This window comes from Bos indicus, chromosome 22 (assembly GCF_029378745.1).
Source record: "Bos indicus isolate NIAB-ARS_2022 breed Sahiwal x Tharparkar chromosome 22, NIAB-ARS_B.indTharparkar_mat_pri_1.0, whole genome shotgun sequence".
Taxonomy (NCBI): domain Eukaryota; kingdom Metazoa; phylum Chordata; class Mammalia; order Artiodactyla; family Bovidae; genus Bos; species Bos indicus.
Window position 1 is genome coordinate 39,082,243 of NC_091781.1, and position 21,221 is coordinate 39,103,463.

The window sequence follows — 21,221 nt, forward strand, 5'->3', positions numbered from 1 at the left end:
AAGACTGTTCTATACATCAGTGTCTCTTTTGCTGTCTCGTATACAGGGTTATTGTTACCATCTTTCTAAATTCCATATATATGTGTTAGTATACTGTATTGGTATTTTTCTTTCTGGCTTACTTCACTCTGTTTAATAGGGACTGCTAGAGCCAGGCCTCTGGAATTGAAACCTAATTAGTCTACCTAAGGGCCTGACCTAAGACAAGTTACTTTAATCTTTCTGCAACTATTTCCTCATCTGTAAAATGGGTTTATAACAGTGACTCATCTGAAGGCTTATCTCATCAGGAGAGTATTACATGAATCAACATTAGTTAAAATGGAGTCGCTCAGTGGACTCTTTGCGACCCCATAGAGTGTAGCCTACCAGGCTCCTCTGTCCATGGGATTTTCCAGGCAATAGTACTGGAGTGGGTTGCCACTTCCTTCTCCAGGGGATCTTCCGGACCCAAGGATTGAACCCGGGTCTCCAGCATTGTAGACAGATGTTTTACTGTCTGAGCCACCAGAATCAACAATAGTTAAGGGCTTAGGAAAGCACAGAATAAGCACAGATAAGTACTTGTTAAAATGAATCCTGTTATAAAGGGCAGTTTGACTCTAAAGCCATCCAGATCAGGACACTCTGCCTCCAACTTTTATCCTAATTAGTAATTTGAATTTGAAACATTGCTGTCCCAGACACTTAACTAGTTGAGAAAAATATTTGAAACACTCTGCTTATCCTACCATTCATTCCATTATACCATAATAAGCAGGTACTGTGCATTACTAGATAAAAGAATTGAAAAGGAATGAATCTCATATTCCACTTTCAAGGATCCCAGTGCTGTATGCAGACAATATTATATTTTAATAATTAATTGTTCATCAAAGAAAAAGATGAGGAACAGGGATGCTAAATTCAAAGTTATTCAAATTGCAAAAATGAATAATGTATGACTTTTTTATTAAATACACACTGTATTAAGTAGTCTACATTTCACCCAACTCTGTCTTTCATTTTTAAGCATTCTGAACGACAATATGAATAATCAGTTAGGGGAGGTTTATTTAGAAAAAGAAATACCTTATTTGAATGCAAACAGAGTATATCCGGAGATGATTAAATTTTCTTATCAATTAGAAAATTTTGTATGAGGGCTTTAAAGTCATGGTCAACCATTAAATGCAGAGAGGCCCAGTTATCCTTGCAGTTTCCTTTCAACATTAAATTATATCTGGCTCAATTCTGTTCAATTTCTTATTTCTGATAGCAGTGCCAGGAGGCAATCTTTAATTAAAGAAAATTTGAAAGATTCAAACATGCATAATTGGATTAAAAATGTGATCATTAAAACATTAGATGATAATCATCTGATTGATTGCGTTTTTCAGTGTGTTAATAACCTAATATTTTCAATGCTTTGGTTATATAGGAAAAAAGAAAGCCTTTATAAAATATGATGAACAATCAGCACAGAGAGGAGACCTATGCACTAATCAAGACCTATGGAATTATACTGAAAACATATGCACACACCCCAATTAACAGAGCATTGCATTGTAGAGTATGGACAGAATGTGATGGTGGCAAAGGGAAGAAAATCCTCAAAACAAGAACTCAACCAATTTTAGGGACATATATAAAATAAACTAAGAACAGAAAGCCCAAACTTTGATATTTAGCCCAAGGACTGGTTTCTTCAGTGTTTTCCAAAACTTTTTATAAGGAAAAGCTATTAATTTTTCCCTAAAAGCTTAAAATCACTGGGGTAGGACTGGCCTTCTGCTTCATACAGGGAAAGGCAGGGAGAGAATGACATTGGGCAAAAACTGGGGATTACGTGATGCTAAATGGGAGAAGATTTACGACAGTGCTGCTCAAAACCAATGTGTATGCAAATCACTTGGGATGCCCGTTGTACTATAGATTCTGAGCCAGTAGGCTTGGGAATGGGGACTGAGGTTCTGCATATTTAATAATGTTGATCACACTTGAGAAGTCAGTTTTTATGAGGACTGTGTCAGTGGGCTCCTCTGCCTTCTGCAGTCTCATCCTCTGCTACTTTCTGAGCCTTAGGCTGAGCCACATGGACCTCTGGCTACTCCATGATCATACCACCCCAGGGCCCTTGCACTGCCTCTCCACTCTGCCTGGAACATTTTTTTCACTGCTCTACTCATGGCTGGGTTTGAGACCAAATTCAGCTGCCAACAACTTAGTTATATTTGAATGACCCATTTCTCAATCAGGTGACTATCTCTGACTATTGTCCTGAAAATGGGGTTTTAAGCACAGACCCCTTGAGATGGAAGCCTCTGACTGAAAAACCTGAAGATGGAAACGAGCCATGTGCCTACCTGGGGAGGACATTCTGGGCAGAGAGAAAGGCCACTGCAAAGTGGTTCTGCCTTGTGTGTGGTGAAGTGAAGCAGAGGAAAAGGAAAACTGGAAGAAAAGTTCAAGAGCCCAAATCTGACAACTCAAGGAGGGGGAAAAAAAAAAAAAAAAGAAAATCAGCTGATAGTTAAGGATACCCTGGAATTTGGCTAAAAATTGTGACGAGGCCAAAACACTCAACTGAAGTCAGCAGCTCTGGGTGAAGCCTGGACTAGGCACATGTGGACTGTGTGATCTGGGAGGGGCGGTGGGTCAGACAAGCTGGTGACAGAAGGGCCTGCCGAACAAAAACAAAAAACGGGAACTCATAATGGGGAGAAAGAGCCGGAGGGCCGGAACTCCAGGACTTCAGGAGCTTGGCATCTAGCAGCCCCCACGGACGTCAAAGAGCATTACATTGTAATTATGATGGTGGCAGAGGGACTCAAGGAACTCATTTCATGATCTAAATATAAGAAATGAAGCTTGCTCCATCTGACTGGATGGTGACTAGCAGACATGTCATCTCTCATCTATAAGGAAGATGGAAAAAAAAATGAGGATAAAATGGCAAAGATGGGGCAACCAAGTGGAGCTGGACCATTTTCAAGGTGTAGCTTCAGCAAGGCTTCATGACAGAAGATTTTAAGGAACAAGTACTACACTGAGGTTACAACAAGGGGATCCCTGAGGAGTCACCCCAGAACCACAGAGAACTGCGGGGTTCTGAAGAGTTTCAAAGGATGCTAGTTCTATTCCATGTACAAATAAAGAAAATGAGGTCCGGAGAGGGAAAGCGGCTGACCTAAGATCACACAGAGAAGTGCGAGGGAGTCTGGGTATCCTTTTCTACTACCTGATTCCATGTCTCTGGGCACCCTGCCTGCAGCGGATACCAACATGATCAGGTGAAGAAACCTCTCTGAAGACTGAAGAACTCACTTAACCTCGTAGACCTAAATCTAATCCTGACACTGCCCAGCTCAGAATCCTCCCGGGGCTTCTCATTTCATTTACAGTAAAATCCAAGCTTCTCGCCACAGCCATGAGGCCCTCCAGGATCTAGCTCTGCAGCCCAACTTCTCTCCAGCTTCTCCCTTGTTGACCATCACCTTCCTCCTCACCTTTCTGTTACCTTTTCCTTCCTGTGTTTACTTATTTACTGTTGGTTTCTTCTCAAGAGTTGGATAATTCCACAAGAGAAAAATACCTCATCTTTTTTGGGTACCCTGTACATCCAGCAACTAAGACACTGCCCAGAACAGAGCAGATGCCCAATCACTGTGAAAAGAGAACAAAGGAACAAACACAGCAGCTGGTGTATTTTAAATAACCAATAAATCCTAGATTTCTTCATATCCGTGTCACCATCAATTGTAAGATGAATCATTACTTCAAAAGTCATTAATAAAGGCAACAAGTTGCTAATTAAACAATGGTCATAGCTATACAATCTGTGTAATTAGTTAACAATAGCTTTTTTTTTTTTTTTTTTTTAAGCTAACTGGAAGCTCTATTACACCAAGACTGTGGCTCCTTACTGCATCCCCAGGGCCCAGGACAGTACCTGAGAGGACAGGTCCACTACACAGGGCTGAAAACATTGATTGAACCAAGTCACGAAGGAGCTCTAATTCACAAGTGGGGAAACTGTGCCCCGAGGCCAAATCCTGTCTAGTACCTGCTCTCGTGAATAAAGTTTTACTGGAACACAGCCACGCCATTGTCTATGGCTGCTTTCAGGCTAAAACTGGGCAGTTTTGTTGCAGCCCACAATGGATGGCCGGCAGAACCTAAAAAATTTTGCCCTCAATCCTTTTACTGAGAAAGTTTGCTGACACTTGCTCCTTTGTGAAGGGTAGGGTGTTTAGAAGGGATGGGGACATGTGATCCTATGCAAGCGTAAATGGAGCAAACTAAAGGGTACCTCAGAGATGTGTGGAGCTTATTTCTGCCTCTGAAACAGTCTCCGCCAGTGGGCAGAGAATTTAATACATGCCCCTTGGCTTTCACCATGGGTATGGTCTGAGAACATCTGAGAAGCTCCCATGATGGCGTCTTACTGCAGGGTCTGAGCAAGGGCGACTTGAGCAGGAGAGTGCTCACCTGATAATCAGACTCCTGAATTCAAGGACCTAGGGTGGCCCTCCAAGGTTAACAGCCATTTTACGCAGGTTCAAAGACATCTCACCCCCTTGAGTTTACTGGCAGCTGCAGATGGCCAAATGTGGTATTTTGATTTAAGGACTGATGTTGGAGTGAAGCACGTGCCGACATTAACATTTCCAAAGAGAAACTACACAAAGAGCTCAGAGTCCCATCAACAATTAGAATGCACAGGACACTGAGCTTATTCTGAGTTATACAGTGACGGAGACCCAGTGTTACCAGTGAACAGTTTCACTGCCTGCCTCTCCCCTGACACGGTTCTGGTGGCCATAACTCACATGGCGTGTATATTCTTTTAGACACTCAGTTAATGACCTAATTCAGAGAGGAGAAACCTAGGCAGAAACCCAGAGGTAAGTGATTTTGACAATAATTAGGAAGACAGTCGAGGATGGAAATGAAAACTGGTCCAGCAGAATGAATCTGAGTCTAATACAAATGGGTTCAAATCACTGTTTCACTGATATGAGCCAGGACAAATGAGACAGCTCTGTGAGGCTCAGTCTACCCATCTGTACCATGGATTCAGAATTCGTATCTCCCTGGGCTACTGTTGAGATTAAATGACACTCTATGTTTAAAACGTCCAGGTAGAGCTCAGCACACAGCAAGAAGTTAACAGATAAAAGGTTCCCCTTTCTTCCTTTCAGCCTCTTTCTGGTTCCTGGTCCACTTCCCTATGCCTTCACCTCAAAGGCACCGGCTCTCCCGAATCAACTTTGTGATCGTTTTCTCCATCACTTAATTTGATTTTTGAATGACCCAACTAAGTCAAGCAACACACATTCTATTTCAATAGCCAGGTGGTGATGGGGCAGAACTCAGAGATCCACAATTATTTCCTGTCGCCTCATGGCCTCCACCATACCCACATCAACAAGTAACAACAGGGACTTCCCCGCTGGCCCAGTGGCTAAGACTCCAGACTCCCAGTGCCGGGGGCCCAGGTTCCATCCCTGGTCAGGGAACTAGGTCCCACATGCTGCAACCAAGAGTTCACCTCCTGCAACTAAATATCCTGCATGCTGCAATGAAGATCGAAGATCCCAGTGCTGCAGCCGACACAGTGCAGACAAATTAAAAAAAAAACAACAACAACAAAAAACACCCAGGTAACAACAGTAACTTGTCGCTAGGGGTGGGGGAGGGCAGTGATAACCGCTGACGCTGGATGCTGACCGTGTACCAGGCACAAGTATGTACAGTAAGTCACTGGCAAGTCACTGGCTCCTCGAGAAAAACCAGTAAGTGGTGTTACTATTACCACTTTACATGGCTAAGAAAATTTAAACACAAAGAGATGAAGTGATTTGTGCAGGCTGTACAACTACTCAAAAGCAGAACTGAAACTCAAACCCAGAGCGTGTGCTCTTGGCCATGACATGACCCTGCTTCTACTACACCAAGGTGGCGTGCACAGACTAGGGTAGCAAAGTCACCCAGGGAGCCCCACGCACTTGACCAAGTGCTTCTGCAGGACACAGTGGAGACATTTTAAAACTGTCTCTTTGCCCTCCACACCCCAGTGAAAGAGTCAGGAAACGGGCATTTCCCTGGGCTCCCACAATCCTGTTCTCATGATGATACACTGATAAAGAAGGCTGGCTAAATGAGAAGGAGCCTCCAAATTCAAATCTAACCTAAAAGGAATCACTTCTGAAGGCTTTTTCTGTCTCAATGATTGTTAAAAGCGTTCCTAGTGATAAGAGCCCACAGCATCCCATTTCCTGGCTTTGGCTAAGAAAAGACATGGAAGTAGCCCACGTCTATGGTGGTGGTTCTGACACACCCAAATCCAGGAAACTGTGGAAATGGCTGAAGTGGGCCTGTTTCTAGAAGATTTTGAGATCAAAGGGGGTTCAGATAAGCATCTGCCCTTCCCGGATCCACAACAGACATGAGCAAATTAGTCCAGTGCAGGGTGCTGCATATTTATAACTCACTTCAGGAAAGTTCCATGTAATTAGATGCTGGAAACAGAAAACTTCAAAGGGGAAATTCTGTCGCGTGTTAAGATGTTCAAAACTATCAGTGGCCCGTAAATAACAGAGCACTGGTTTTTCCCTTCAAGAGGGAGGAAATCTGAATGATTTCTTTCTTGAAGGTTAACATTAAAACAGAACAGAACCCTCTTTAATTCCACTGAAATATATTTGGATGATGTAGCAATTTGGGCAAAATCTAAACGGAAGCCCATCTCTGTAGAGTGTATCATATGGTAAGTAATGCACATACCACTGCGCGAAGCAACACCATTAGTAGACCCAGAATAGCTACTACCATTTAGACAAGGCAGGGTTGACAAATTTTTTCTGTAAAGAACCAGTGAGTAAGTAAAAATATTTAACGCTTTGCAGGCCAAAGAGTCCCTCGGTTACAAAACTCTGCCATTATAGTGTAAAAGCAGTCATCAAAGTGTTAGTTCTCAGCTGTGTCAGACTCTTTGGGACCTCATGAACTGTATGTAGCCCGCCAGGCTCCTCTGTCCATGGGATTCTCCAGGCAAGAATACTGGAGTGAGTTTCTACTCCCTTCTCCAGGGGATCTTCGAGACCCAGGGATTGAACCTGGGTCTCTTGCACTGCAGGTAGTCTCTTTATCATCTGAGCCACCAGGGAAGCCCTAGTCATAGACGGTAAGTAAATCAATGAATGGGTGCGGCTGTGTTCCAATAAAACTTTACTTACAAAAACAAGGCAGTGGGCCAAACCTGGCCCACAGATTGTATTTCCTGACCTCTGATTTCAAGGACAGTGGACACATGCCAGGCACCCTTCCTTCTCAGTACTTTCCCTGTCTTAAAGCATTTATCATTAATACGAGGCAGATACTTTCATAATCACCACGCCCCCAGGTGAAATCTCAGGGACAAAGAGAACCACCGATTTGAACAGGATCACACAGCTCCCAAGCTTCAGAGCCAGCATTCAAATCTAAGACAACCTGAACTCTATAGCCTTGGTCTAGAATCCTTGTTCAGTAATGTTCTGGAAGAGTCAAATTTCAAATGAAAAATAACAAAATTCCACTCCTCTAAAATTATCCCATAAGCAAATTTTTTAAAAATAAAAATTCCTTTCAAACCATGAAATGCCAAATTCCTTTTCAAATTCCATTCCTTCCAGGCCAACTATAATCACGTGAACACATGAGATGACTCTGCAGTCAAATAATAATCTCTTTGACCTTCAACAACAAGAATGGCAAGAACCAAAAAAAAAAAAAATCCTCATGAGATTAAAATTTTTCCCAAGGCAGAGGACATCTAGTTGATCATTTTGCCCTCAACACCCAAACTAGCACTTAATAAGCATTTGATGGATGGACGCTATGATCAAGGGGTTCAAAGTTCACTTACACAAAACAGGCAAGAACCCCTCAGATCACATCAATTCATCTCTCCTTCATCTCCTTGCTGCTGGATTATAATAATACAGCCATTTCCGACTAATAGTATACTTTGCTATCAATGTTCCTTGCGTTAGGATGTCTTTTTCCGAAGTCCATGCAAGATATTTTCAGGAGATTCAGCCATTAAGTCTTGGACAGAAAGTTCAGGCTAAGCTCTTTGCTTCAAGGATAATTAAAATGGTGTTGGAGTGATGATGAGAGTATGGTCCTCAAGTATTTCTTCACTTGCCCCTTCAACAAGTCTATATGATGGGCTTCAATCAACTAAAAGAAGCAAATGGTAATCCTGGCCAAGAACAGAGCAGGAGATGGCCTGGGAATAATAAGAGGCAGTCTGAAGTCACGAAGACCTTGGTTCAAGTCACCCAGGTACTGCCTGCTTTCCTTGCCTTCCTATGTAACGGGGAACGTGAGAGTTGTATCTCAGAGGGTTTCCAGAGGATTTAGTGATGGCTGCAGGGCACATTACACCCTGACCTGGTGCAGAGCCAGCATGTACCAGCACATTAGCAGTGAGGAGTTTCTGTTTTCAAACCTGTCACCTGCCACCTCATCCCCTTGGTTTCCGATTTCTCTTTTCTAAATTCCACAAGGAACTATTGGCTTCCAAAGTCATTGCTTAATGATACAATCCCGAGATAGCCACAGTTCTTTCCTGGGTCTTGCAATCAATTTGTAGAGAGAATAAACTACATGTCAGGGGTACTTATGATAAAAAGTTTGTAAAAACAAAAACGCTGTCTGTTTGTTTGCTGTGAGGCCACTTGGTACTTGATATGTCCCAGAATAAAGCCCTGCCTGCATCTCTGACTTTCTAATGCTCATCAGTGTCTTTGATGGTGAAATTTAACACACATGCAGACAGGTACACAGATACAAATGTCCTGCTGATCAATAATCCTAAAGTGAACCTTGGACTGACACCACTCTGAACATGAAGAGACCTGCCACCCTCCCAGGGTGAGGTCCTCCTCATTCTCCCTCCCCACTCCAAAAAGAAACCTTTGCTTTCAAATAATCACTATTTCCTTTTCTTACACTTTTACCACCGACATGTGCACTCCTAAACAACAGAATAGGACTTCCTTTTCTTTTTTAAAAAGTTTTATTTTTTAATTGGTAGAAAATTGCTTTACAATGCTGTGTTGGTTTCTGGTTCCCCACCCCCACCTTTTTTTTTGTTTTTTTTTTTTTAACATCCAGCGCATTCTTCAGGCTCCTGCACCACCTTACGGTTTTCAGATGTGCCCATGTTGGCGAGAGCCACAAGACTCCACACGTTTTTCACTGGGGTGAATTGTTTCGTTGTATGACCATACTTCACTGTATTTATCCAGCTTGCTAACAATGGGCATCTGAGGCACTTCTGGGTTTTGGCAGTCAGGAAAAACGACGAACACCACAATCTCATACACAGCTCATGGTGTGCTTTTATTGGAGTTTTTCTAGGGGACATACACAGCAGTGCAACTACTCAATCAATTCGACTAGACACTGCCAAACCATTTCCAGGAGACCTGAGAATTCCTGGCACTCATATCCTTGCCAACACTTGATATGGTCAGGATTTTTAATATTGACTACCTGGTGCATGGTACCAGATTATTTTTGATCTTTGTGAATATAATATCTTTGAGAAATTAATATATAATGCACATGTGCTATTCTTTGGTTTGCAAATAGTCAAATGCACGAATCTAAGGGGACAGTGTGGTAAATGTTTATATTCTACTTGTAACATCTAATCATTTTCCAGATCTATATACTGTTATTGCCCGGGAGATTTCTTTGGGTCCTTTCTCATTCAGTGTATGTATGCCTTTGCCCCACTATTCTGCCTCTTACTACCAAGGTTAGTTGTGTCTATGTTAGACCTCTACATAAATAGAACCATGCAGCACATGAGCTTTCATTTTTGTGTGAATCAAGTTCATCATTTTGCATTACTGCAGACTATTCCCTCACTATGACTAGACCAAACCTTGTATATCTAGGCTCCTCTTAGAGGCCATCTGGGCTGTTTACACTTGGGGGCTGTTATAAACAAAGCTCCTGTGTACAAGCGCTTCTGTGGCCATTTCTCCTGGGTATATACCTACATGTGGAATTGCTGGCTCAGAGGGTAAGGCTACCCAGCCTCTGGAAAGGCTGCACCATCTGCAGTCCCCACAGTACCTCTCCTGGAGTGTCAACTGTGCTGTGCTCAGGGCTAGTTTTTTTTTTTTTTTAAACAGTCTATCTGTGGCATTGGCAGTTGACAAGGCAAAGCCTACCCACCTCTTTAGAAGGAATTCAGATTGTTTGATGACTGGAGTCTCTTCCAGGTTAGCGTCGATCACGGACACCTCAGTCCTCGCAGGTGGGATATGGAGAACAGAACAGACGCAGACACAGCAGATCTCACCACTGAATAAAAACCCTTGGCTGGCAGTCACGTAGATTTGCAGCATTTATGTTATCACTTCCCTTTCTGCGAGGTGCCTAGATTGAGTCTAGCTATTCATGGACTTTGTCCATAGACCTGGTGAGTGGATGATGAGTATCCCAGAGCAGGGGAGAAGACGAGTAAAAAATACCTTCTAAGTGAGCCCAGTGAACAAACTAGTCAGTTAGGGGAGGCGTTCTGCAAAGGAAGTTTTGATCTTTCATAGACTCAACTTCCACTGTGCTGAGTTTTAACAAGTAAAGCCTGTGGGAGCCTCATTGTGTGACACCACTAGAAAGTCATTCTCGGGTGATAATGTATGTGCGCTTTCACTGATAACTTTCTTAGAAGCGTGCGGGAAGGGAAGACAGAGCGAAGAGCCATCTTGTTCTGCCTAATGTCTGAGGCAATTTCTAACTGTCTTCCTTACGTTTCCTGTGAATGAGGACGATACCTTCCTGCTCATTAAAGTAGTACATTCAGGAAAAAGAAATCACAAAGAGAAACAGACAGTCAAAGCTCAGGACTTCCCTGCTGGTGCAGCCGCTAAGACTCTGCACTCCCAGTGCAGTGTTCAGTCCCTGGTCAGGGAACTAGATCCCACACACCACAACAAAGGTCCTGCATGTCACAACTAAAGATCCCGCATGCCTCAACCAAGACACGGCACAGCCAAACACGTAAGTAAATAAAAATGAGTGTCAAAAAACATTAAAAAAAAGATGACAGTCAAAGGTCAAACAATCAAACTATCACTACTATCAAATTTCCTTCAAAAAACCCAAATCTTTCTTGGATGATTGACAGGAGGGAATGGTTTGTCTTCCCATGCCCGACAGCATTCTAGACTAGGTGTATGTAGAGTCTGCTGGATTTTCTTTGGGTAGATATTATGAAAAAGAATAGAAAGCAGACAATCTGAAAACGGAAAGAAAAATAATACATCCCTTTTCACTGAAAGATTATACAATGTCTATTTCTTAGCACTGGTCAATTGGGTACAAAATACTTATTAGGGAAATGGTATGTTTTTATACTAAGTCAGGCTTTTATACTAATTCACATACAAGTTTATTTTTGTTAATGGGTTTTGAAAAAATTAGAATTAGACTAAATTCTTTGAAACCAATTATTTCTATCAGGCGTGGCTGCTCACAAGTCCTGGTTCTTACATACAAAAAGCATTGTGAATGACTGACTCGGTGCAGTGAATATGATTCACAATTTCTTTCCTTTCCAGCAGATGCTACTGGTAGTGTAAATAAATTCTCTGATTAGATACAGTTTAGTGCTTCAATCTGTGGCTCAAGAGATAGACAGGATCAGAATCAATGGCAAATCACCTCTCTTCATTCTATTTCTTCACGCCTCTCAAGTTTGTAAAAATCACAATTTACATAGAAAAATGAACCCTTAAGAGAGTGCACGTTCCACTGCCAAGAGATTTCCAGGTATTTCTCCCCAGCATGAGAGAAGCCAGGTTTCAGAGCTCAGGGTCTCAAACATGCCACCTCTATGCTGGTGCTGCTTGAAACCTTAGGCTCCCTTCTCTACCTGGACAATGTTTATGCACTCTTTAGGTCTCAAGGGTCATTTTGTCTGAGATGCCTGCTCTGTAATCCCAAGTCTGAGTAAAGTCTGTAATTACATATTTAACCTTATGTCTCTCCTGACTGTCTATAAACTCAGCTGTGCTCTCTCTCTACGCGTGGCTTCATGGTGTACTTAGATTAGGTGCTTAATAACTGTGCACAAAAGCAGCAAGGAGTGCCTGTAAAAAGCTCTGTGCATGGGAAAAGTGAGAGGCACAAGTCATCAACTTTTTGGCAAGGTGATCAGGAAAACGTCTTTGGAAGGAAAACGTCAATAGCTGGACCAGTCATGGAAGAACCCCTAAGATCTTCCTTCTAGAGACAAGCTGCTGTGAGGAGGCTTGTCAGCCGCTGTGCCTCCAGGGAGACCGGTCGTGTTAGGATGTCTAGTCAGTGACCACATCAGGTAAGGTGGGGTCACTCCTGCACACAGAGGACTCCTCTTATTGGCAGCCTTGTCTCTGGGGTTCTCCGAGGGCCCAGCCGAAACTTCCTTAGAGATGCTTTCAGCCAGTCCTCCTAGCTTCCCTCTCTTTGGAGGTGTCAGACCTGTGTTGGGGTTCTAATGCTCTCCCCACCCACTCCCGCTCCCTCTCCTCTTTATCCTTCCCAGGCAGTCTCTTCCCCTTGAAATCCAATCTTTCATCTGCTTCACAGGGGACATTAGTGACCAAAGGCCAATGGTTGGCTAGGGGAACCAGATTCCTCACTGCCATTTCAGCTGGAGGAATATGTAAGATTCTTCCTATTAGAAAAAAATTCATTTAATGAGAAATTAATATTCTAAGATGAGACTCCCAGAGCTGAGGAAATAAAAGACAATGGTGAACTGGAACAGAAATCCGTATTGATTTCTTCTTTGTACATGTCTCTATCATTGTTCCCAAGCCAGACACTCTGTGAAGGGCATGATTATTTATGTCTCATCACATTAACAGAGCATTCAAATCCCTCATAGGACCTTCAACTCAAAACACTTCTAGTTCAAGAGGAGGTTTTTTTTTTTTTTTTTTTTTTTTTAAAGCAATCTCAGATGTTTCTTCTCTTTTGGAAGAAAGACAGAAGTGATGGGAGTTATCAAAACGAGAGTCAACCACGGCCCAGGAACAGAGTGCAAAATCAAGTTTCCAAGACATTATCCTACTTCTTTCTCTTCCCAATGAAAGCAAAGCCTAAGCAGCCTTTAGTTCCTCCTCTTCTTTTTCCAATTTTATATTTTGATATTTTTCACCTATTTGCATCTTTACTTGATTCACACTTTTAGCTAACATTCCTGAGGATCTATTAGCTGTTAAATACACATGGGTTCTGCTCCCATGAAGCCTACACTTAAGGAGATAATACAGGGGTAAACGGGCTTCCCTGGTGGCTCAGTGGTAAAGAACCCACCTGCCAAGACAGGAGGTACAAGAGATGATTGCTCGACCTCTGGGTGAAGAAGACGCCCTGGAGGAGGGCATGGCAACCCACTCCAATATTCCTGCCTGGGGGCCTAAGAATCGGACATAACTGAGCGACTGAGCACACTCACACAGGAATAAACACACAACATGATTTCAGATACCTTTAAGAGCTCCAAAGGAAGAAACCTAAGATGAAATGACAAGGAATGATGGGAGTGGGGAGCCGGCGGGGAGTTGGGTAGGATAAAAGAAGAATTATTTGAGGAAGCAAGATCTGAACCAAGACCTGAAATAATTAGAGGAAGACATCTGGGTTCTGAGCTGAACTTATCTGGCAGAGGAAACAGAAACAGCAGATGCAAAGACTAGAAGGGGAGACAGTCTGGGCAGGCTAAGGGGAGAGGGGGTGGCGTTCATCTCCTCCCGGGTCCCTGAGGGCTGGCTTGTGTCTGTCTTCACCAGTGCATCAGTCCAGCAACCAGACTGAGTGGGCGTGCAACACTTCTGTGGAATAAACAAGCGAACTTCCTCACAGGGGCTCAAGAGGCAGCTGTCGAACCAGCTAGGGAGTGGCAAAGCCGAGATCCCCACCAAGGCCAGTCCGGCTCCAAAGCCCACACTCTCACCCCAACCACAAGGCCCTGATGAGGCCTGTGCTGGAACATGGAAGGCATCCTCTCCCAGAATGGCTGGGGCTTCCTCCCAGGCTAGGTCGTTCTGTTCGCAGAAGTGACTTTGCAGTTCCTCACCTCAGCTTGGCACATGTCTGGTGCCCTTTGCGGTATATGTTACTTAACATAATCAGGATAAAAGCCAGACATTAGAAACCTTGATCCGAGTTCCATAACTGGGCATGATGAATAATTCAAGGAAGCCTTAGGGCTATGCCAGCCATATGTGCCCAAACCAAGAGCAGCCTTTGACCAGAAGACTAAAGTTGAACCAAACATACTCACAAATAGGAACGCTCAAGCCTTCCTGTCAAATATCAACGATTAATAAACAGATTTAGGGAAGAATAGATACATGCATATGTATGGCTGAGTCCTTTAGCTGTTCACCTGAAATGATCACAGCATTGTTAATTGGCTATACCCCAATACAAAATAAAAAGTTACAAAGGGGGCATTTCCAGATTTTAAGAGACAAAAGAAACACATTCCCTTGTGTGTTAAAGAAGAAATCTGTCCACCCTTCCAGGGGATAATGACTTCTGACTTACACTGACATGAATGTTGAGTTCTAAAAATTTAAAAAGAAGAAGAAGAAGAAGAAGAAGTGAACTTCCTTTGCAGCTATTTTTCGCAGGTCTCCTCTGATTTTTCAATTAGGAGGTAGAGTTGAAACCACATCGTGGGCATCCCTGCCAGAACAGGTACCACATCCCTACACATAACAGCCTCTTAGAGGGTAATTGTGCAGAATGAAGAAGGATAACACGATCAAGCCAGCATGCAGCGCATGAACCAAATGATCACAATGCAGTGCGTTTGCTGAGGTCTGGGGACTTAGGGACTAAAGGAAGCCTACTGCTTCTCTCTAACAGATGGAATCTTCTTCACTGATCATTGTGGAGACAATGACAGATGCCACAGACCCATTCAAGTGCCACAGCTGATGGAGCACTTCCTCTTAGGCTGAAGAAGAGGTACCTGTTTAAAGATTCTAGAATTCTTTGTGGGGTGATTGTATTATAACACCAAGAAGAGCCAGGGGAAGGAAGGCCTGTCCATCATTCAGTACATTTGAACCCCCCAAACTTATCATCTACACAATGGGCTGGAATTTCAAGAAGCTGTTTCATCAATGGAGATTTCTAGGGCATCCTCTGAGAAAGAGCTCAGAGAACACAGCGTGTTGCCCATGACACCAACATCCTGTGCATTTTTGAAAGTGTTCAGAGTACAACGCAAATCTCCTCCTATATTGCTATCCTCTACCTCCTATACTGCTATCAGCATCATGTCACCAAGGGGCAGACAGCCTAAGAGCTGGCAAAAGTGTTTTGCTCCCTAAGGGAACTGTCCATACCACCTACTTCCCAATTTTGTGTGAGGGGATTTCTTCAGAAATAGAGAAGCAATGGGAATTTCCTACAGTGAAAACCTCAATGGGGTGTTTTCAAGTCATCTTACTTTTCTACATTTACTAGGTTACTAGCAGTAAGTAGCAGGTTACTCTTGTTACCTGCTGTACGATTGAACAGGTCTAAGAGCAGAAGAATTAATCCCAAATCCTACTTGCTTTCACTGAAAACTGGTTTTGTTTCCCTGAGAGAAAGGGGGTAAAATGTTTGTTAAGCTCGGCAGAGTTGGCTAATGTGGAAAGACACCCTCCCAGAAAGCTGTGAAGATGTTTTATCACAGCCGTGGAGATGAAGGGGAGATTTATTATGGTTACTAATGCTACTTCTGTCAATGTCTTTGGAATTCTAATTAGATTATTAAAACTTTGCAAATCATTACATTACTTCTCGACTCCACACCTCCCCGTGACAGGGTACTTTTGAAATCAGACGATCCTGATGTCATAGGTAATGATGCATCGCCAATAATAAAGTTGCAGGGAAATTCCTCCAATAAAAAAAGGTTGGGTAAGACAGAACCCATCTATCTTACTTTCTCTCCCAGTTTTATGCTTGAGGATAAGACATGTCTGCTGCACAGAACACGGCCCAGCATTTTCCATTCCAGTAGCTGATGGTACTTGTTCACATGCAGCAAAGTTTAATGACTTGTCAGGGTTACTTAAACTTATTCCCCAAAATCTCAGAGGCAAATCAAGAAATTCATAAATGAAAAGTTACTTGAAAAGGGAATCAATTTAGGATAGCTATGAGGCAGGTGGCAGGTTCAGTGTGTATGAATGGTACCTCTTAAGAGGTTCTGATTTATAACATATGCATTCTGAGTGGTACCTGAAGAGAAACAAATGGCTTACTGTTAACCCAGATCCATTTGCAGGTAATAAATGGGTGTGCTCTTTACCCATCAAATAATGGCTCTCATGCCCTTCACCATCAGGGCATGAGGAATGGGTGTCACGCTCCGTCCTCTGCGAGATAACCCACTCCTTCAGGTGGAGACCTTAGCCCTCCCCACCCCAGCAAAAGGCAAGTGTACGCAGCTGCCTTACCGTGATGGACGACGCCCTTCAACCCGTGGATAATAGGATCCAGTGCAGAATTGTCCCTTGGACTGACCTATATGTAAAGGAAACATGATTGGTTAAATCTGTTCTGGCATCAGACACAACAGTCTCAGTTTAATCTTCTAAGGAGAAGGGGGAGGGGGGATGCTATCAAGCAAGCTGCTTGTGTCTCACATACACCATGCCTCTCACCAAACACAGGAGATTTATGACATCATAAAATCAAGTGAGGAAGGCTAAATCAAAAGAGAGAAACTTCTAAGAACATATCAGAACAGGAGAGAAACACTGTTGTCCCAGCAAGATCTTAAAAAGCAAGCAGACTTTCCCCTTGCTTTGTTTTATTAAAAGTAGACCCCAACCGACTAAAAAAGTCATTGAAAGTCATCAGAGAGCAATCCATCATTGACCGAATATTTCAATACCTTTTTGTGATTTTTTTTTCTCTTCTTTTTTGAAACTGGATTTGTTCCCTGCCAGCCTTCTCTCCTTTTTAAGGATCCCAGTCCCATGTGCCTTAACTTATGCTCAAAGAGGCATTTCTAAGAGTCACTCAGGCAGGGCAAACATAGAGAGGAAAGGAGCTCAAAGAGATAGTGTCTCCAACCTTGATTCCCCCCCTGGAGCTTTCTTTATTTTTTTTTTCTTTCTTTTTAAAATTTTGGCCGCGTTGCACACTTTGCTGGATATTTCAGCTCCCTGACCAGGGACTGAATGCAGGCCACAGCAGTGGAAGAGCCAATCCTAATCATTAAACCACCAGGGAACACCCCTTCTCCTCCTCCTGGAGTTTTTAATCCCCTCAAATGTCAAGCTTCTTTGATCCTGACTCACATACTTTCCCCTTAACTTCTGATACTGCTCAGTATAACTCTCAATCTTCTCTTTTCCAGAAGATTAAAATTTCACCAGCATGTTATAATTTTGGTTTTTAAGTTCCTTCTTTGAGACACATATTGAAATAGCAACAAATGAAATGATTTTTGCTTCCAAAGAATTCAGCAATGGGTAGCAGGGGAAGCGAGCAGGGCACAGACGCATCAGGACTGGCCATTAACCACATTTAGGATCTTAGGGCATTTGAATCAGAAGGGCCATGATATGATTTTCTCTGCTTTTGTGTACACTGAACTTCTTCCAACCGAGTTTCTCCAAATCCATTATCTATGACCAGTATATCTCCTGAAACTTCTTTTTGTTTCAGGGAAGTTATTTACATTTAAGCCACTTCTAACATAATAAAGTTAAGATACTGATGAACCTTTCAACATGTAGCAAGATCCAACTTGATGTTTCCTGGTTAGTCCAGGGGAATCCAGGGCCATTGTAGGTTAAATTTTAAGGTAACCGAAAAAATGAGTGCACCTCTTCCTCCCTTACAGTTCTCCTTGTCTGGTTGCCAATCCTAGTTTGCTCTCTAATAAGAAGTCATACTTCGCAATGTCTTTCTCTCTTCTGCCTCGGCAGTGGTTCAACTGGAGGCATTTTAACCTATCTCCCCATTCTCGCCCAGGGGACATGTAATCGTGTCTGTAGACACTGTTGGTTGTTATGAGTAAGGGTAGAGGAGGTGGGGCTATGAGCATCAAGGGGGTAGAGGCAGGGCTGCTGCTAAACATCCAGTAACATTCAGAAAAATGAAAGGAATTAACTAGCCCATGATTCCAACCACGCATTAAGTTGAGACAGAAACGCAGAATGGATGCTCTGAGTTAACAGTGATTACATATTAATGTCTGGAGCCCTGAGTTATGACTAAATTCAAACACAGTTGTCACTGTGTATGGGGTTATGTTTATAGACTAATAAAATGAGGTGGAATTTGGTGCTACATCAAAAAGACTACAAGTATTAAAAAAAAAGGGATCACTGTATCAGAGCACAATGGTAGAATTCCGGAAGCTGTCATGAGTGTACTTCCAAAATAGCCTGAGAGGAAGCTCAAACCAGGGGTTTAATACACTGGTTATAGAACAAAACATTCCTGTAAGGCAAAGATCCACAGAACACCACACAATGGAAAAAAAAATCATATTTGCACCACAGCATAGACTAATCAAACATTTTAAAACTTAATCAAAAAGGAAATACAATTCAAGAATGCAAGGTAAGAGAGTCTATCAGTGAATGGCCAAATTTAAGAGTGATAGAATAAAGCAACACTCCAGACAAACACCCCGTATCAAATTGAAGTTAGAGACAAAAACATGGTCCCCCTTCTCCCTTGTCCAGATTCAGGCTGCTGGACATGTTAATGCCAGCCCAACTACTCAAAGTTGTTCTAACGTATGTGGGAAATGGCAAGTGGCCACCAACTCCCGCCTTCCCTGTCACACACACCTTGGAAAGGTGGTTTTCTACTCCTCTCATCGAGAGCGCAGATCAATTTCTCTACTCTTTGAAACTGGGCTTGACCACATTTGCTTTGGCCAAAAAGACATTAGCAGACATGATGCAGACAGAGGCTTATACAGGCACTTGGGTGCAAGGGTTTATACTGTCTTGTTAATCTTTGAAATCTGGAAACCACCAGGTGAGGAACGCCAGACTAGAAACAAGAGAGGACAAGAGACCAGAGGAGCGGACACACGCAGTCTCAGCTGAAGCCATCCTAGACTGAGGCCAAAGAGCAAACAGGAGAGTAAGTCTGTCTAAGACCATCCAGTCTTAGAAGGACCACCTGCAGTCTGCAGAGACCAGCCAAGTTGGCCTTGACCAGAAGCACCAACCAGCTAATCTAGGGAATCAGAAAGTTAACAAGATGATTGTTGTTTTAACTAATTGGGATCATTTACTAAAGAGCAACATTTACCTGAGTTTCATGACTGTGTACAGAGGTGGAAGATGGGAGATAGGCTATGATATCAACCATTTTCTTAATTAATACACTTTGCTTATTTATGGCTTGTCTGGATGGTTTCTCAATGAGATCTCACGTCACAAAACACAACATTTACCATCAACGTGAGCAACTCGTGTGCTTCTACAAAATGGTGTTACCCCTCTTCCACTGTGGCAACATTTAACAGATACTCCGATTATTTTTTTTTTCTATTTTTTGGCCACACCCTGCACAATGTGAGATCTTGGTGCCCTAACCAGGGATGGGCCCTGCACCCTCTGCACTGGAAGCATGGGGTCTTAACCACTGGACCACCAGGAATGTCCCCTGGATACTCTGATTTTTGATCCCAATAATAGGGGTATGTTCTGTATTCAGGGGAACCCTTCAATGCATTCAGCCTTATCAGATGATGTGAAACTTCAAAGAAAGTGTTCTAATCCCCTGTGACTTACATCCACCAACAATGTTGTAGCCCATGAAAAAAGAAAATTACCCGGCACCCTAATCCACCTTCAACTTCTGGTTGCTTCTGACTCCTCTCTGTGTTTGATTACTCAAGACTGGTCTCATTCAGGCTCAAGAGCCTTACCCTAGATTCTAAGCAATTCTGAAAATGAAAAGCCTTCTACAATGTCCATTTACACAGCCTCTATTGCTGGTTTATATGGTTGAGGTTTAGAAGACGGATCAGAAAAGGGAGAAAAATGAAGATTAACTGGCTGGTCAAAGTAACTTACTAATAATACGGAACCTACTTTCCAGTTCATGTCTTGGATTTAAAAATCAGGATTAGAATCCTGCTGCTGCTGCTGCTAAGTCACCTCAGTCGTGTCCGACTCTGTGCGACCCCACAGACAGCAGCCCACCAGGCTCCCCCGTCCCCGGGATTCTCCTGGCAAGAACACTGGAGTGGGTTGCCATTTCCTTCTCCAATGCATGAAAGTGAAACTTGAAAGTAAAGTCGCTCAGTCGTGTCTGACTCTTAGCGACCCCATGGACTGCAGCCCAACAGGCTCCTCTGTCCATGGGATTTTCCAGGCAAGAGTATTGGAGTGGGGTGCCATTGCCTTCTCCAGGATTAGAATCCTAAGCATATTAATAAGTGGGTTTGTTCCAGAAGGCATAAGCCTAACTGAAATAATCCCATCCACTCACTGCTTCAAGCAATGTGTCACTTTAAAAAAATTCAGAGACATTAGCTAAGCAATTTGGGCACCTCTGAAATATGCCTACAGAGAAGGTGTACAAGGTGACTTTTAATCTCTGCCCAGGATAGAGGAGGCCAAGAGATGGGGGAAGATGGAAATCTTAGAGCTTCAGTGCCTTCATCTGTGACATGGGGATACAATCTCATGGCTTTTTTAATGATAAATTAAATTTTTTTTTCAATTTTATTTATTTATTTGGTTGCACCAGGGCTTAGCTGTGGCGGGCAGGAGCTTTCACTTGTGACATGTAGGATCTAGTTTCTTGACCAGGGATCGAACCAGACCTCCTGATTAGGAGCTCAGAGTCTTAGCCACCAGATCACCAGGGAAATTCCCAATCTCATCAAGTTATGAGAATGCAATGTATGAAGCTTGGGGTCTAATGCTGAGTCCAAATGCAACACTTCACATGGGCTGCATAGGACTAGATAACAACCTGACCCAAACACTCAAATGTAAATGAATGTCAAACACCAGCCATCTTATCCCTGAGACTTCTTAATGCACTTGGCTGTAGAAGCAATAATACTTCTTTGAGTTCAATTTTCAAAAGATGCAAATTTATTTGACATCCACTCCATTTTGTAATATGCTGCTCCTGCTAAAACCACATGAGGCGTGTTCCTGGCTTCTGAAATTTGCTTCCTTCCACTT

General features: G+C 42.9%; 1 protein-coding gene across 5 annotated transcripts in view; it reads right to left on the reverse strand.

Annotated features, from left to right (window-relative positions):
* The window catches only part of PTPRG (protein tyrosine phosphatase receptor type G), a 773,938-nt gene that overhangs the window by 159,840 nt on the left and 592,877 nt on the right, over nt 1-21,221 (reverse strand). For all 5 annotated transcript variants that reach the window (XM_070777123.1, XM_070777125.1, XM_070777122.1 and 2 more), the window contains exon 6: nt 16,500-16,566. In XM_070777123.1, the coding sequence (XP_070633224.1) occupies nt 16,500-16,566 (67 nt within the window). The remainder of the gene's footprint in view (nt 1-16,499; nt 16,567-21,221) is intronic.